The sequence below is a fragment of the Nerophis lumbriciformis genome, linkage group LG04, assembly GCF_033978685.3.
Source record: "Nerophis lumbriciformis linkage group LG04, RoL_Nlum_v2.1, whole genome shotgun sequence".
In the NCBI taxonomy this organism is placed as follows: domain Eukaryota; kingdom Metazoa; phylum Chordata; class Actinopteri; order Syngnathiformes; family Syngnathidae; genus Nerophis; species Nerophis lumbriciformis.
The window spans coordinates 18,992,885-19,010,609 of record NC_084551.2 but is presented as its reverse complement, the minus strand read 5'-3'; the positions used below and the strand labels follow the sequence as shown (position 1 = coordinate 19,010,609).

Sequence of the window (17,725 nt, the reverse complement as noted above, 5' to 3'; positions counted from 1 at the left end):
GAGCCAGTTGAGGTGGTTCGGGCATCTGGTCAGGATGCCACCCGAGCGCCTCCCTAGGGAGGTGTTTCGGGCACGTCCGACCGGTAGGAGGCCACGGGGAAGACCCAGGACACGTTGGGAAGACTATGTCTCCCAGCTGGCCTGGGAACGCCTCGGGATCCCCCGGGAGGAGCTGGACGAAGTGGCTGGGGAGAGGGAAGTCTGGGCTTCCCTGCTTAGGCTGCTGCCCCCGCGACCCGACCTCGGATAAGCGGAAGAAGATGGATGGATGGATGGATATTTACAAATACACGTTTGTTTACACAAATTCTTGATTTATTTGTAAGTCACATTTTTATATTTATACATTTTATTTGTATATATTTTCAAATCTCAAAAATATATTACAAATACGCGTTTATTTATACAAATGATTTATCACATTTGTATTTGTATATTTATTAATATCCATCCATCCATCCATTTCCTACCGCTTTTTCCCTTTGGGGTCGCGGGGGACGCTGGAGCCTATCTCAGCTACAATCGGGCGGAAGGCGGTGTACACCCTGGACAAGTCGCCACCCCATCGCAGGGCCAACACAGATAGACAGACAACATTCACACTCACATTCACACACTAAGGCCAATTTAGTGTTGTCAATCAACTTAACCCCAGGTGCATGTCTTTGGAGGTGGGAGGAAGCCGGAGTACCCGGAGGGAACCCACGCAGTCACGGGGAGAACATGCCAACTCCACACAGAAAGATCCCAAGCGCAGGATCAAACCCAGGACCTTTGTATTGTGAGGCAGACGCACTAACCCCTCTACCACTGTGCTGCACCACAAAAAAAAAAGCGATCCACATATGCAAATTCAATACAAATACAAAATCAAGCATATTTATATTCAAATCTCAAAAATATATTTACAAATACACGTTTGTTTACACAAATTCTTGATTTTTATGTATGTCACATTTTTATATTTATACATTTTATTTGTATATATTTTCAAATCTCAAAAATATATTACAAATACGCGTTTATTTATACAAATTATTTATCACATTTGTATTTGTATATTTATTAATATATGCATATGTATTAATATCATATTGCTATATATATATAAGTTGATGTGAGACAATTCTACTCCCATAAATACATGACTCATTATTATCTAAACTAAATGGAGTTTTTTCTACTGATATCATTGTTAGGTTATGACACTTTATGACACCGGTTTCTCCCACGACACGCGAAAGCAGCATTGAGGCAAACGTCTGTGGTTGGGGGAAAAAAAGGAAAAGGCGGGCACAAGTTCCGCCTTGGTGTGACGCATGTCTCTTGCTACGGTACGCCATTTGTGTCTAGCAACAAAAAGCGCGGACGGCGGAAAGATAAGCAAAATCGAAGGTACGTATGCGTTCTTTATCACATCTCTATACATTTATAAGTCGTTTAATACATTCTTGCTTCGCCGTTTGTTCAGCTGTTACTATTTAAGGGACGGTTGAAGATATTAGCGGGCAGTGACACGTTGGCTATGTTAGCCTCCTTTTTGGGCCTCTGCGCTGCCGTCGTTTTCCTAGCTTGACAGTGATTAAGACCCGCCTCCTCCTTCGCTGTGATTGGGCGACGCGTCTCAGGGCGCAATTCTATTGGTTCGTCTTCCCAAAGTTCAAATCACCGCTGAGAAACATGTTGCTAGCAATTAAAAAAATGCAACTCTGCCTAGGCTGCAGTATTAGGTGTTTAATGTTAGGTGTTTAATATTAGGTGTTTATTATTATGTGTTTAACGCCACAATGCACGTTTACGGGCTGTTTGGTTTGTGCAGCGAATGCTCTTTAACAACAGCATGCTACTGAACAATCTACACCCTTGGCCATAGCTTTTTTATATAATAAAGACTGCATCTTAATATTGCATTTAATCGTGTCCCCTCTTTAACCCATTAGTGCACTCATTGGCACAATATCATTGACAATGCATGACACCAAACAGTGTTTATAAACAGCAGCGAGAGTCTACTTCCGGATTTACATTGCCGTCTTGTCCATGACGTCACTATAGTACAGAAAATATTCATTTTAAATAGGAAAGCACCAGGAAATATTAATAGACAAAAATCACAGAAATATATATAAAAAAATTCTCTTGCTAGATCATACTGTGTGATTCGTGCCAACAACCCAGCAACAATAACAATGTGCGACTGTAAACACTAGATGGCGACATTAACTCGTGTTTGACCAGACCACGTTGCTGGGACGTTTGAACGTCTACAGTCGTGGTCAAAAGTTTACATACACCTGTGAAGGACATAATGTCATGGCTGTCTTGACTTTCCAATAATCTCTTATTTTTTTGTGTGATAGAGTGATTGGAGCACATACTTGTTGGTCACAAAAAACATTTGTGAAGTTTGGTTATTTTATGAAATTATTATGGGTCTACTGGAAATGTGACCAAATCTGCTGGGTCAAAAGTATACATACAACAATGTTAATATTTGGTTACATTTCCCTTGGCAAGTTTCACTGCAATAAGGCGCTTTTGGTAGCCATCCACAAGCTTCTGGTTGAAATTTTGACCACTCCTCGTGACAAAATTGGTGCAGTTCAGCTAACTTTGTTGGTTTTCCGACATGGACTTGTTGCTTCAGCAATGTCCACACATTTAAGTCAGGACTTTGGGAAGGCCATTCCAAAACCTTAATTCTAGCCTGATTTAGCCATTTCTTTACCAATTTTGACGTGTGTTTGGGGTCATTGTCCTGTTGGAACACCCAACTGCGCCCAAGCCCCAACCTCCGGGCTGATGATTTTAGGTTGTCCTGAAGAATTTGGAGGTAATCCTCCTTTTTCATTGTCTCATTTACTCTCTGTAAAGCACCAGTTCAATTGGCAGCAAAACAGGCCCAGAGCATAATACTACCACCACCATGCTTGACGGTAGGTGTGGTGTTCCTGGGACTTATGGCCTCACCTTTTCTTTTCCAAACATAATACTGGGTATTGTGGCCAAACAGCTACATTTTTGTTTCATCTCACCACAGAACTTTCCTCCAGAAGGTCTTAACTTAGTCCATGTGATGTCAGATGAAACAAAAATTGAGCTGTTTGGCCACAATACCCAGTAATATGTTTGAAAGAGTAAAGGTGAGGCCTTTAATCCCAGGAACACCAATCCTACTGTCAAGCATGGTGGTGGTAGTATTATGCTCTGAGCCCGTTTTGCTGCTAATGGAACTGGTGCTTTACAGAGAGTAAGTGGGACAATGGAAAAGAAGGATTACCTCCACATTTTTCAGGACAACCAAAAATCATCAGCACAGAGGTTGTGTCTTGGGCGCAGTTGGGTGTTCCAACAGGACAATGACCCCAAACATACGTCAAAAGTGGTAAAGAAATGGCTAAATCAGCCAAGAATTAAGGTTTTAGAATGGCCTTCCAAAAGTCATGACTTAAACGTGTGGACAATGCTGAAGAAACAAGTCCATGTCAGAAAACAAACACATTTAGCTGAACTGCACTAATTTTGTCAAGAGGAGTGGTCAAAAATTCAACCAGAAGCTTGTGGATGGCTACCAAAAGCGCCTTATTGCAGTGAAACTTGCCAAGGGACATGTAACCAAATATTAACATTGCTGTATGCATACTTTTGACCCAGCACATTTGGTCACATTTTCAGTAGACCCATAATAAATTCAAAAAAGAACGAAGCTTCATGAATGTTTTTTGTGACCAACAAGTATGTGCTACAATCACTCTATCACAAACAAATAAGAGTTGTAGAAATTATTTGAAAGCAAGACATCCATGACATTATGTTCTTTACAAGTGTATGTTAACTTTTGACCACGACTGTATATTAACTTGATTACGGTACATTGCGTTTGTGTTTAAAGTAGTTTACATTTTCATGCATCTGAATTGTGTATGAGGGAAATAGAAGTACCCAAACTAAAGTGTGCTTTTTATATAATTTTACAGAAGTGCTTGAGTCATCTTCAACTCGAGTCATTGTCACAGCTTTATGCAGACATAGCAAGATATGCTATAGATAAGAAACATATACATCAGAAAAGGAGGCTCCTTTTGGACAAAATGCCAAAAAACGGGCAGCCAGATGACATTGAGATGGAGGATGCAACAGCCAACTCAACTATAAAGCCTGAAAAAGAGGAAGGGGAAGCCACTCGGAAGCTGCAGCCACACTCCGTGATTGAAGATGCTAATACAATATGCACTGTTTGTGACTTTTCTGCAAAATGCCCGAGATCACTGAAGATTCACTATGCAAGAAAACATAAAAATGCAAAAACACCTCAGAACAGTGAAAACCTCTTAGATGACAATGTAAGAGATGTTCAAAAAGAGATAGGCATGGAGACAGAAAGTGCTGCTGATGTTCTTGAGCCTGATGAGCCAAGCTTAGCTTTCCATGATGATGGTTCAAGTAGGGGTGTTCTGTTATCGGATAAGGAGGCAATTCAAGAACCAACTATATCCTCTCAAGAGAGAAGAGTTAGCAAACGAACCCCAAAACCCAAGATTATCTATTCATGCAACTACTGTGGACAAGAATTTAGGGACCAGTCTCCTCTTGATGTACATGTCCAGAGATACCACAATAAAGACGCCCCATACACATGTGAGTATTTGCTTTTTGTTATGTAGTCATTTACAGTGCACCCGGAAAGTATTAACAGTGCTTCCCTTTTATTTTACAACCTTATTACAAAATGGAAAACATTATTTTTCGTCCTCAAAATTCTACTCACCCCATAATGACAATGTGAAAAGTTTTATTTTTAAAAGTACAATTTAAAAAAAGAAATACTAAAAAAAATCACATGTACATATGTATTTACAGCCTTTGCTCAATACTTTATTGATGCACTTTTTTTTTAACAGCCTCAAGTATTTTTTAATACGATGCCAAAAGCTTGGCTCAGCTTTCTTTGGGCAGTTTTGCCCATTCCTCTTTGCAGCACCTTCCAAGCTCCATCAAGTTAGATGGGAAGTGTTGGTTTTAATCCAGGATGTCTCTGTACTTTGCTGCATTCATCTTTCCCTCTATCCTGACTAGTCTCGCAGTTCCTGCTTCTGAAATATATCCCCAAAGCATGATCCTGCGACCACCATGCTTCACTGTAGGTATGGTATTGGCCTGGTGATGAGCGGTGCCTGGTTTCCTACAACATGATGCCTCGCATTTACACCAAAGAGTTCAATCTTTGCATGTGAGATAGACCAGGCCAGAGAATTTAGTTTTTCATGGTCTGAAGGTCTTTCAGGTGCACTTTGGCAATTTTTTAAAACATTTTTATTTTTTTATACAAAATAATGGCTTTCGTATGACCACTATACCATACAGGCCAGATTGGTGAATTGCTGCACAGATGGTTCTCCCCTTTCCACAGAGGAATGCTGTAGCTCTGACAGAGTAACCATTGGGTTCTTGGTCACTTTCATGAGTAGACTAAGTCATTATGATGAATTCAGCAATGTACAGAGACATCCTGGATGAAAACCAATGCTTCCCATCAAACCGATGGAGCTTGAGAGGTGCTGCAAAGAGGAATAGGAAAAACTGCCCAACGATGCCAAGCTTGTAGCATTGTATTTACAAATAATTAGGGCTGTAATTTCTGCCAAAGGTGCATCAACAAACTATTGAGCAAAAGCTGTGAATACTTGTGTAAGTGTGTTTTTTAGTTTTGATACATTTGCAAAATGTATTTTATAAAACCTTTTCACATTGTCATTATGGGGTATTATTCTGTGTGGAATTTTGAGAACAAAAATAAATGTTTCCATTTTGGAATAAGGCTGTAACATAATAAAATGTGGACAAAGTGAAGCGCTGTAAATACTTTCCGGATGCACTGCATCTATACCGTCAATAACAGACATCTGTTCATACTTAATGATTTAAAAAAATAATTTACTGAAGAAGCTGTGTCTTTTGTCTAATTTCTTTCAGTTGGTGCTGAAGAGAACATGGGTGAAGAAGAGGAGGCTGAAGATACAGAACGTGCTTTAAAGATATCCCCCCCAGAATTGATGCTTAAACGTCCAGTGAGCAGAATTCAGCTGAAGTGTGCAAACTGCGATTTCCAGGTTTTCACACTTTCCTTGCTGGAGAGCCATGCTCGTGTCAAGCATCCCGACCTGGATTGGTACCGCTGTAAATTATGCAACTTCTTTTCTGCTACATATGAATGGATGGACAGACATCTTTGCTCAGACACCCATAAGCAACATCTCAGAAGGCAGAATAGTGAAGAGTCTTCCTCCACTGATTATGTTGAGAGGGTAAGCAACGGAAATAGAGGTGGAGATGACTTAGCTGTTGGGGCCCAGGGAACACAAGAGGCAATGGAGGCTGCTCAGGCTGTTACAGAAGAAGAAGATGATGATTCGGAAACTCTAAAACGGAAAAGAGGGAGACCAAAACATGTGTCTTCAACCAAATGTGGTTATTGTGGCTTAATAGTATCTAATGCCACCAACCTCGGTGTCCATGTCCGTCGTAAACACAGCAAGGATTATCTTTACCGGTGTACTGTGTGCAATTATAGCTGTGTCACCAAAGGGGACATAGATCGTCATTGTATCACAAAGAAACATATTAACCGTGTGCAACAGTGTGAAAACAACAGCCCCGCCAAACTTCTAGAAAGCAGTTCACCTCAGGAATCCACAGATACACAATCTTCAGAACCAAATGAAACCTCAGAGAAAAGGGAAATGCAGCAGGACTCAGAAGGCTCCAAAGAACAGAGCGAAGACGATCTAATACTGCCACACTCAAGCTCAAAGGATGGCCAATATGACCGTGTTACTTGCAGACACTGCGATTTTGTAGCTCACTCGGGCTCTTCCCTCCATCTTCATGTGAACAGAAAGCATGCAAAAGGCTTTGAATATGTCTGTTTGGCCTGCAAATACTACGCTTTAACAAGCAAGGAAATGTCCCGCCATGCCAGCACCGAGAGGCACAAGGAAAAAAGCCAGAGTTACCTGGCATCGCAAGAGAATGGTGGTCAAACATCAGTCATTGATCCTAAAGGTGCAATGGTTGATCCTAAATCTGAACCCTTTTGCCTCACTGAAGAATCAAAGCTAAGTTCGGAACAAAGTCAGGACACAGTGGCACCTTCTGTCAGTACGGAGCCTGTTGATTCTGCAGACATCTTAACTAGCAAAGCAGAGAAGGAAGCAGAGAGCATTGCATCTGCCACTGGTGATGATCAAGATTCAACGGACTGTACAGTGAGACAAACGGCCAAATCAACAGCAGAAATTGAATTCGTAGTGCAACAGTCCCCGCAAGAAAGCCGAGAAGTTGACAAATACATGGAAGAGATGAGCCCAGAAAATAGCTCTCTGTCGGTTCCAAAACTATCCACCGCTTTATCTTTTGATGCCTCTATTGTGTCTGTAAAAGCCCTTGCTGAACAGGAGCAAGCAACGTTGAAGAAGCTTGCCCTGGAAGGCGAGGCTGCTGTTAAATGTTTGACAGGAGAAGCACCAGAATCCTCTGCGCTCCTGTCGCATGTTTATGTTAAGACGTTCGAACAGAAAGAAAGGAAGAAAAAGAACCATGCTAAATTGAGCAGCACCGGAATGCGCTGTGATGATTGTGGCTTTTTGGCAGACGGCCTCAGCGGTCTGAATGTCCACATTTCAATGAAGCACCCGACCAAGGATAAGCCTTACCATTGCATGGTGTGTGGAAAGTCCTACTACACCGAGAGCAACCTGCATCAGCACCTGGCCAGCGCCTCCCACCTACGAAATGAGCAGAACAGCCTCGAAGAACGACTTGAAGGTGGAGCGTGCTTCAAGTGCACAAAATGCACAGACCGCTTCAAAACGGAACAAGATCTGTTTATTCACATCAAAGAGAAACACGACGAGCTGCTAAGACAAGTCAACAAATTTGTGCTGGAGGACACTGAACAGATCAACCGCGAACGGGAAGAGCACCAAGGCAACGTTTGCAAGTACTGCGGAAAAGTGTGCAAGAGCAGCAACTCCCTGGCCTTCCTGGCACACATTCGCACGCACACAGGTATGTATGCTGCATTTGTGCATTTCCTTATTACCTCACATGCAATACTGTGGATATAGAAAACACATCCATGTTTACATGCCATATTTTCCGGACTATAAGCCGCTCCTTTTTTTCTACGCTTGGAACCCTACGGTTTATAACGGTGCAGCTATTTGATAGATTTTTCTGCGCTAACGACCATATAGTTTTGTATTCAACAAATAGTTTTCATAAAACATCCACATAGACACTGAAAATATGTTATTGTTTGTGCTATTGCACCATCTTTTGGACCAGGTTGCTCACTGCACACTCACTATGCTCACTACAGTATTTCCTTCTGTTTTGTGTTTTACTCTTATGGTTTCTTCATTTATCACTACAAGCAACATTTCTAAGTTTTACAATATAACTAAACTATTCATACTCATGGGTACGAAACCAAAAAAATCTTATGTGTTAATAACTCATTACACAACATATATATCTGCGGCTTACAGTCCACTGCGACTAATATGTGTTTCTTCTTAAATTTACTGGATGCGACTTAAATACTAGTGCGCTCTATAATGCGGGAAATAAGGTAATGAGATTTTCCAAATCTAAAAAAAAATAGACAACACAATACTGTCACATTGCTATGACATCTTTTCAGCACCGTCTTCTTCAGGCCACCCTCCTGAGATCTGTCAGGGCCTTCCCAAAACTTAAAATGACATTTTTAAATATATTTTGACCCAAAAGTGACTGGTTTTTGGATTTGTTATAAAAAAAAAAAAAAAAGTATAACTACGCTCCAAACAAAAACAATCCCAATGCATGTTGCTGTCACCTCCATGCTTCACTGTCGGTATGGTGAACTTCTGCTGCTCTGAGGAGGAGCTTCTCGATCTGGTGAAATTATTTTCCATCCTGTGTGCATTTTCTTTTTCCCCCACTTGTCCGATATATATCATATTATGTTTTTGAAATAATTAATTGTGGCGTCGTCTTCACAAATATGGTACTTTGAGGATTTGTTCACTAGGGCTGCACAAAAAAGAAATCACATTGCAACATTGATTCACACTACCGTACTTTAATTTATAAATGATGACAATTTAAACAAAACAAAAATACTTAACAAGCTACATCACAAGCAAATGCTGCTCTTTCACTGTGGGACTCATGTTGCGCTGTTGTAAGTAGCGATGTGACGTTTACGAACGAGTCGAGTCTTTTAAACTTCTCTTTCAAGTGGACAGCGAGATTACGAGCCACTCATTTGCAAGTTGTTTTTGATTCAAATTGTTTTCATATGCGCGCCACCGAACCTGACTGAGTAACACACTGTCTGAAAACCTACAAAAATCATCCAAAGGAAAAAACAACATTTGGATGCACTTTTCTAGTTGATTGTTTTGTTAAACAATCAACTCCTCTCTGAGCTGCCACCTTAACGTGGTAGAGGAGTTTGTGTGTCCCAATGATCCTAGGAGCTATGTTGTCCGGGGGCTTCCATGCCCCCTGGTAGGGTCTCCCAAGACAAACAGGTCCTAGGTGAGGGATCAGACAAAGAGCAGCTCGAAGACTTCTATGGAAATGCAAGAACCGAGACTCAGATTTCCCTCGCCCGGGCGCAGGTCACCGGGGCCCCCCTCCGGAGCCAGGCCCGGAGTTGGGGCACGATGGCGAGCGCCTGGTGGCCGGGCCTGTCCCCATGGGGCCCGGCCGGGCACAGCCCGAAGAGGCAACGTGGGTCCCCCCTCCAATGGGCTCACCACCCATAGCAGGGGCCATAGAGGTCGGGTGCAATGTGAGCTGGGCGGTAGCCGAAGGCAGGGCACTTGGCGGTCCGATCCTCGGCTACAGAAGCTAGCTCTTGGGACGTGGAACGTCACCTCGCTGGGGGGGAAGGAGCCTGAGCTAGTGCGCGAGGTAGAGAAGTTCCGGTTGAATATAGTCGGACTCACCTCGACGCACAGCAAGGGCTCTGGAACCAGTTCTCTCGAGAGGGGCTGGACTCTCTTCCACTCTGGCGTTGCCAGCAGTGAGAGGCAACGGGCTGGGTTGGCAATTCTTGTTGCCCCCCGGCTCAGAGCCTGCATGTTGGAGTTCAACCCGGTGGACGAGAGGGTAGCTTCCCTCCACCTTCGGGTGGGGGGACGGGTCCTGACTGTTGTTTGCGCTTACGCGCCAAGCAGCAGCTCAGAGTACCCACCCTTTTTGGATTCACTCGAGGGAGTACTTGAGAGTGCTCCCCCGGGTGATTCCCTCGTTCTACTGGGGGACTTCAACGCTCATATTGGCAACGACAGTGAAACCTGGAGAGGCGTGATTGGGAAGAATGGCCGCCCGGATCTGAACCCAAGTGGTGTTTTGTTATTGGACTTTTGTGCCCGTCACGGATTGTCCATAACGAACACCATGTTCAAGCATAAGGGTGTCCATATGTGCACTTGGCACCAGGACACCCTAGGCCGCAGTTCTATGATCGACTTAATAGTCGTGTCATCGGATTTGCGGCCTCATGTTTTGGACACTCGGGTGAAGAGAGGGGCGGAGCTTTCTACCGATCACCACCTGGTGGTGAGTTGGCTGCGATGGTGGGGGAGGATGCCGGACAGACCTGGCAGGCCCAAACGCATTGTGAGGGTTTGCTGGGAACGTCTGGCAGAGTCTCCTGCCAGAGAGAGTTTCAATTCCCACCTCCGGAAGAACTTTGAACATGTCACAAGGGAGGTGCTGGACATTGAGTCCGAGTGGACCATGTTCCGCACCTCTATTGTCGAGGCGGCTGATTGGAGCTGTGGCAGCAAGGTAGTTGGTGCCTGTCGTGGCGGTAATCCTAGAACCCGTTGGTGGACACCGGCGGTGAGGGATGCCGTCAAGCTGAAGAAGGGGTCCTATCGGGTTCTTTTGGCTCATGGGACTCCTGAGGCAGCGGACAGGTACCGACAGGCCAAGCGGTGTGCGGCTTCAGCGGTCGCGGAGGCAAAAACTCGGACATGGGAGGAGTTCGGGGAAGCCATGGAAAACGACTTCCGGACGGCTTCGAAGCGATTCTGGACCACCATCCGCCGCCTCAGGAAGGGGAAGCAGTGCACTACCAACACCGTGTATGGTGCGGATGGTGTTCTGCTGACCTCGACTGCGGAAGTTGTGGATCGGTGGAGGGAATACTTTGAAGACCTCCTCAATCCCACCAACACGTCTTCCTATGAGGAAGCAGTGCCTGGGGAATTTGTGGTGGGCTCTCCTATTTCTGGGGCTGAGGTTGCTGAGGTAGTTAAAAAGCTCCTCGGTGGCAAGGCCCCGGGGGTGGATGAGACCCGCCCGGAGTTCCTTAAGGCTCTGGATGCTGTAGGGCTGTCTTGGTTGACAAGACTCTGCAGCATCGCGTGGACATCGGGGGCAGTACCTCTGGATTGGCAGACCGGGGTGGTGGTTCCTCTCTTTAAAAAGGGGAACCGGAGGGTGTGTTCTAACTATCGTGGGATCACACTCCTCAGCCTTCCCGGTAAGGTCTATTCAGGTGTACTGGAGAGGAGGCTACGCCGGATAGTCGAACCTCGGATTCAGGAGGAACAGTGTGGTTTTCGTCCTGGTCGTGGAACTGTGGACCAGCTCTATACTCTCGGCAGGGTCCTTGAGGGTGCATGGGAGTTTGCCCAACCAGTCTACATGTGCTTTGTGGACTTGGAGAAGGCATTCGACCGTGTCCCTCGGGAAGTCCTGTGGGGAGTGCTCAGAGAGTATGGGGTTTCGGACTGTCTGATTGTGGCGGTCCGCTCCCTGTATGATCAGTGTCAGAGCTTGGTTCGCATTGCCGGCAGTAAGTCGGACACGTTTCCGGTAAGGGTTGGACTCCGCCAAGGCTGCCCTTTGTCACCGATTCTGTTCATAACTTTTATGGACAGAATTTCTAGGCGCAGTCAAGGCGTTGAGGGGATCCGGTTTGGTGGCTGCAGGATTAGGTCTCTGCTTTTTGCAGATGATTTGGTCCTGATGGCTTCATCTGGCCAGGATCTTCAGCTCTCACTGGATCGGTTCGCAGCTGAGTGTGAAGCGACTGGGATGAGAATCAGCACCTCCAAGTCCGAGTCCATGGTTCTCGCCCGGAAAAGGGTGGAGTGCCATCTCCGGGTTGGGGAGGAGATCTTGCCCCAAGTGGAGGAGTTCAAGTACCTCGGAGTCTTGTTCACGAGTGAGGGAAGAGTGGATCGTGAGATCGACAGGCGGATCGGTGCGGCGTCTTCAGTAATGCGGACGCTGTATCGATCCGTTGTGGTGAAGAAGGAGCTGAGCCGGAAGGCAAAACTCTCAATTTACCGGTCGATCTACGTTCCCATCCTCACCTATGGTCATGAGCTTTGGGTTATGACCGAAAGGACAAGATCACGGGTACAAGCGGCCGAAATGAGTTTCCTCCGCCGGGTGGCAGGGCTCTCCCTTAGAGATAGGGTGAGAAGCTCTGTCATCCGGGGGGAGCTCAAAGTAAAGCCGCTGTTCCTCCACATCGAGAGGAGCCAGATGAGGTGGTTCGGGCATCTGGTCAGGATGCCACCCGAGCGCCTCCCTAAGGAGGTGTTTAGGGCATGTCCGACCGGTAGGAGGCCACGAGGAAGACCCAGGACACGTTGGGAAGACTATGTCTCCCGGCTGGCCTGGGAACGCCTCGGGATCCCCCGGGAGGAGCTGGACGAAGTGGCTGGGGAGAGGGAAGTCTGGGCTTCCCTGCTTAGGCTGCTGCCCCCGCGACCCGACCTCGGATAAGCGGAAGAAGATAGATGGATGGATGGATGTTTTGTTAAATAGCCTCGATTACATGTAAGCACACCAGGTAGTGGTTTACAATTTTGCATTCATAAATGTATTGTGAAATGTTTTATTTTAGTTTATTTATTCTAGACATATTATTTGTAGGTCATATTTTTCCTGTATTGTTAAAAAAATTTTGGAAAATTGTGTAGTTTTAACTGTACCACAACGTTTCTCAAGTGAGAGAAAATTCAAAACAAAGATGTCACTGTCAAAGCATTGGTAGAAGATACCACCTTATGGAACGATTATCATGAAAACACAACCCAGATGAAATTCTAATACTATTTAACAATATTTCCCACAAACAGAGTACGAATATGTGAACATCTGAATTATTCATGTCGTATCTTATAATATCTGCCAGTGATTATTACCTTCATAAAAACGAGTAACTTGTGAAAAAATTCTCAAAATAAAATATAACAACAAGCCATTTTTTTGAACAGATCTTTGAACGGAACACCTCTTTAAGATCAAGCTCCTTTCAGAGTGCCATAAATCCCATCTCTGGTTATGAGCAGTTAGCCTGGCCAGCGAGGTGCGCTGGCTATCATTTGTCAGCTCGCAAGGGAAGTGATTAATTAATTAATTTATTTTATGCATGGATACACTGTAGAGTGAGCAAGCTGGATATGTTTTTGACTTGATAGATTTTTTTCAGTCTTTCTATTAATTTATATCTGAAAAAAGTCCCTTGTCAATTGTTTTTGAAAAACTACAATTGAAAGTAGCTTAAAAGCATAATTAGACAAAGAGCAGTCTAATAATTATGATTATAATACTACAAAAAACACTATGATTGCTTTAAAATGTAAGCACATGGCTGTGAACATGTGTGTCTGCATGCAAGGACAAAACATCATCCCAGAGCATCGTGATAACATTTTAAGCCAAAAAACAGTAATTCACATTTTTGCGCAATAGTTTTTAGCATGTTCTCTGGTTTTAAAAGCAGGTCATAGCTCTTTACTTCATTAAAATGCATGATCAGAAGCTGCTCTTACTCGGAAACCGACAAGTTGTTTTAATGTAAGTAAAAATCTGACAATTATACAGATGGGCTGAACTTTTAGTACCATGTCACGGCAGACTGGATAGAGCCATTAAATAAACTGAGAGTGCCATGGCACCATAGTGTGGATTGGGCCATGAAAATGCTGGTGTAGGGAAATCTTGCATTTGTGTAGTAAATCAAAGATTGTAAGAAAGGGTGTTTTAGACCTTAAGTTTGAGGCAAAATGTGTTGACTTTTTAAACCTTAACATTTACAGAATTATCTTTCAGATAGGTAGGTTTTAATTGGATATTTCCCCTCTTTTTTTAAATCTTTAGTTTTTGAGGAATAATATGTCAATGTTTTTATTTTCCTGCCCTCACTTTGAGGTCATTTGTGTTACTGCCAAATATTAAGTTATTTACCAAATTTTGATAAATACATCTAAATCTTAAGTTAAACATAACTCATAGGTGCAAGGGGCAGATACAACCTGTTTTTGACACACATCAATTCTGAAGCTCCTGTTTGCCATAGCCAGGTAAAAGCTGTTTCAGCACAGGTGACGGTGAAGACTGATTGGACTTCAGAACAGCTAGAGAAACGCTAATGGACCGCAGATTGGGATTCCCTGAGCAACGTTTGCATGGTCAGAGACATGTGCGACTCATAATTGATGTGTCCATTACCGAGACTCAGTTGTAATTATAGTCAATAAGTCTCTGTAAATGTGTTAACGCTGAGGCTAAAAGCATTGGAGGTCCAAAGAGAGGTGGGCTAATAATTTAAAGTAATCAATGCAGACGTATTCAAAGCCTTTAATTTCCCTTGTGTCTAGATGTCCACAGTTGTGTATGTGTGTGAGTGGTATAATGCCTGGTGAATGTGTGTATATGTCAGCCTTCATGGCTAGTTGATTATCCCCAATCCATTAAGATTTATCCTGTCATTTATAATGCAAAGCAGAGACTTGCTCAGGGCATTGGCTGGGAAATATTCGACAGGTTAAGAACATACGGTGTTCTGTTACATCTCCCTGACCATGTGTATTAATTGCTTTTAAAATCAACTTAATGCAGGAATGAGATGTGAGGGAACCATCAATAAATGCCCTTCTCCGCCTCGAATGTTTCATTCCCTCTTCTGCTCAAACATTAATGAGACTTGGGTTCCGTAATCCATTTTGTGCGTCTGTAGAAGGCCTATGTCCATGTTTGAGCTTGGCAATGCATCACAAGTACTTGCAACAGTAATCATTTTAATTTGTAAGTATTTTTATGCCAAATCTGGTCGATAGCTTCTAATATTTAACTGGTCAAAGCTGTAAGAATTAGAGGTTAAATACAAGATTAAAGATGAGCAGCTATTTTGCTCCTAATAATAGTGTCTATAAATTCATACCTGACAACATAATTCTTTTCTAGTCGGTGTTACTTAAGGAAATGAAATCTGTGACTCCAAAGTGTTAAGAGATGCCAACAGGTCAAGGGCACATTCTGAGCTTTCAAAATAATTTAGTTTGACCTTTTTGTTTTTAATTCTTAGGATTTACGTTTTTGGTCATGAAATGTTGTTTCCACTGTCATTTATGACCTTCATTATAGTGGAAAGCAACAATTTTTCCAAATTTTGACAGCATATGCCAGTTGTTATTATTGCTTAAGTTCCCTCATTATAGTGAGTTATTTACTTTTTATATGGCAGTCATTTATTCTTGGAATTTGTTTATGGGGCTGTGGAGCAGCGCAATGGGGGTCTGCCAGTTTGCAGGCTGGGAGCATGTCCAGATCCTTTTAATTACGACCTAGTTTTTATCCTCTTGATTAATCACTGAAATCAAAAGAAGCTAGTGGGAGGTTGCACACAGATTTGTCAATTTGTCCCTTAAAGGAAACGTGAGCACATTTCCATTTTGCCACTGAGCGTACGGTTAGAATTTGCATTTTTAGGTAAATTGGTCACTTTTTTCACTTGAGTGGGTTTGTCTGATTTAAGACTGAACATCAAAGTAATGGCTCCACATCACAAACATGCACATTTGCACATTCAATGTAACATTATATAAATAAAAACGGATACAAGCACTCTGCTGGCAAGATTTGGCAAAATCTTGCAAGTTATACATATTTTTGAAATATAAATAATGAAATGACATTTTCAACTTCTATAACTGTTAGTAGATAAACAATGAGAGACTAAGGCAGTGACAATAACGATCAATTTCAAATTTCAAAACTTGGAAAAGCACAGAGGTCTACAACTTCTTTGTGTTTGGCTGGGTCAAGAAAATTGGTATCAAGACTCTCACGGATAAATTATGCATCGTTTTTGCTCGAGTAAGGTTGCATTTTATGATTGAATTTGTGTGTACAGCAATGTTTATTGCCTTGTTTTTGTTCTACGTGCCGTTTACAAGTACGCATGTTTTTCCCTGTCTTTACCAAAATATAACTATAGATCTCAACATTGTGTATGTGCTGAAAGCTTCATTTATGATTGCTGCTTTTGGTAAAAGCGTATCTATTTTAGATTTTGATCACATTTGATTTCTTTTATTCAGACTTGCCGAGTTGGTAGTTTACAAAACACTCATAGCAAAAATTTGTTTTTAAGAACTCCGAAACAAGATAAATTATAAATAATATGAAGATAATACTTAAAAGGGAAATACTACACTTTAAAAGTATATCAAACAAACATTCTTCCTTCTTGGACTGGAGTGCGTAACATTTTTGTCGTCATCTTTCGGAAAATCTTAACATGTTTCGCCATTCTTGATTACCTTTCGAGAAACTCTGAACAAACATTTATACTTTTCGCAATTTGAAAGGTTCCAACAGCCTAAAACAACGCAAGCATAGGGCATTTTCCTTCGAGAAAAGCAAAATGCTGCCCGTAACGCTATGACAACAGATGCTCGCTGGTCCACCACTGCTCATTGTTAATGAGCTGGATGTGATGTCAGCTAAATTCAACTTATACTTTGACCCCCACAAACAGGTTATGTGCCCATAAAGTAGGCTGCAAGTAACGACTATTTTATAGTCGACTAGTCATTGACTATCTTAACGATTAGTCAACTACCGTAATCGGATTATGAAGTGAAAACCTATTCAGTTTCTCTGATTTAGCCATCAACCTTTGAAAACAGGTTGAGATATGTATTAATTAACAAAGATGATTACATAATTCAGGAATATAGTTACCTGCGATGAGGTGGCGACTTGTCCAGGGTGTACCCCGCCTTCCGCCCGATTGTAGCTGAGATAGGCTCCAGCGCCCCCCGCGACCCCGAAGGGAATAAGCAGTAGAAAAAGGATGGATGGATGGAATATAGTTACACAAAGAATAACTCTATTAAACTGTTCTCCGTTTTAAACCAATTTGTGTGAAAACAAAGGACAGTAAAATTAGAAGCAATAAAAACAAAAACAAAAAACACCATAGCTATCTAACTTCCTCAAAATGAAAATGTTTGTGATGATGTATTTAGAAAGATGCACACAGGTATATCGACAAAGTGTTCGCTGGCGGACTTATTCTAAAATGATAGTTAAAGCTTTTTTTCGCACAATTTGGTCTCTCTGGTATGAGCTAGTCAACACAACAGGGTTTTGGGGGCCATTAAAAGTCATTAAATGGATTTTGCGAAAATTAAGGCCTAAAATGGCATTACATTCGATGTACAGAGAGGCATTAAACATCCATCCATCCATCCATTTTCTACCGCTCATCCCTTTGGGGGTCGCGGGGGGTGCTGGAGCCTATCTCAGCTACAATCAGGCGGAAGGCGGGGTACAACCTGGACAAGTTGCCACCTCATCGCAGGGCCAACACAGATATACAGACAACATTCACACTCACATTCACACACTAGGG

The 17,725-nt window shown here is 42.8% G+C and overlaps 1 protein-coding gene across 1 annotated transcript in view; it reads left to right on the top strand.

Moving 5' to 3' along the window:
- Positions 1-1,284: 1,284 nt before the first annotated feature.
- znf407 (zinc finger protein 407) overlaps positions 1,285-17,725 on the top strand; it is a 270,903-nt gene continuing 254,462 nt past the window's right edge. Inside the window, exons 1-3 of the mRNA XM_061950033.1 lie at positions 1,285-1,395; positions 3,978-4,638; positions 5,974-8,067. Coding sequence (XP_061806017.1) covers positions 4,092-4,638; positions 5,974-8,067 — 2,641 coding nt within the window. The 5' untranslated portion in view covers positions 1,285-1,395; positions 3,978-4,091. The remainder of the gene's footprint in view (positions 1,396-3,977; positions 4,639-5,973; positions 8,068-17,725) is intronic.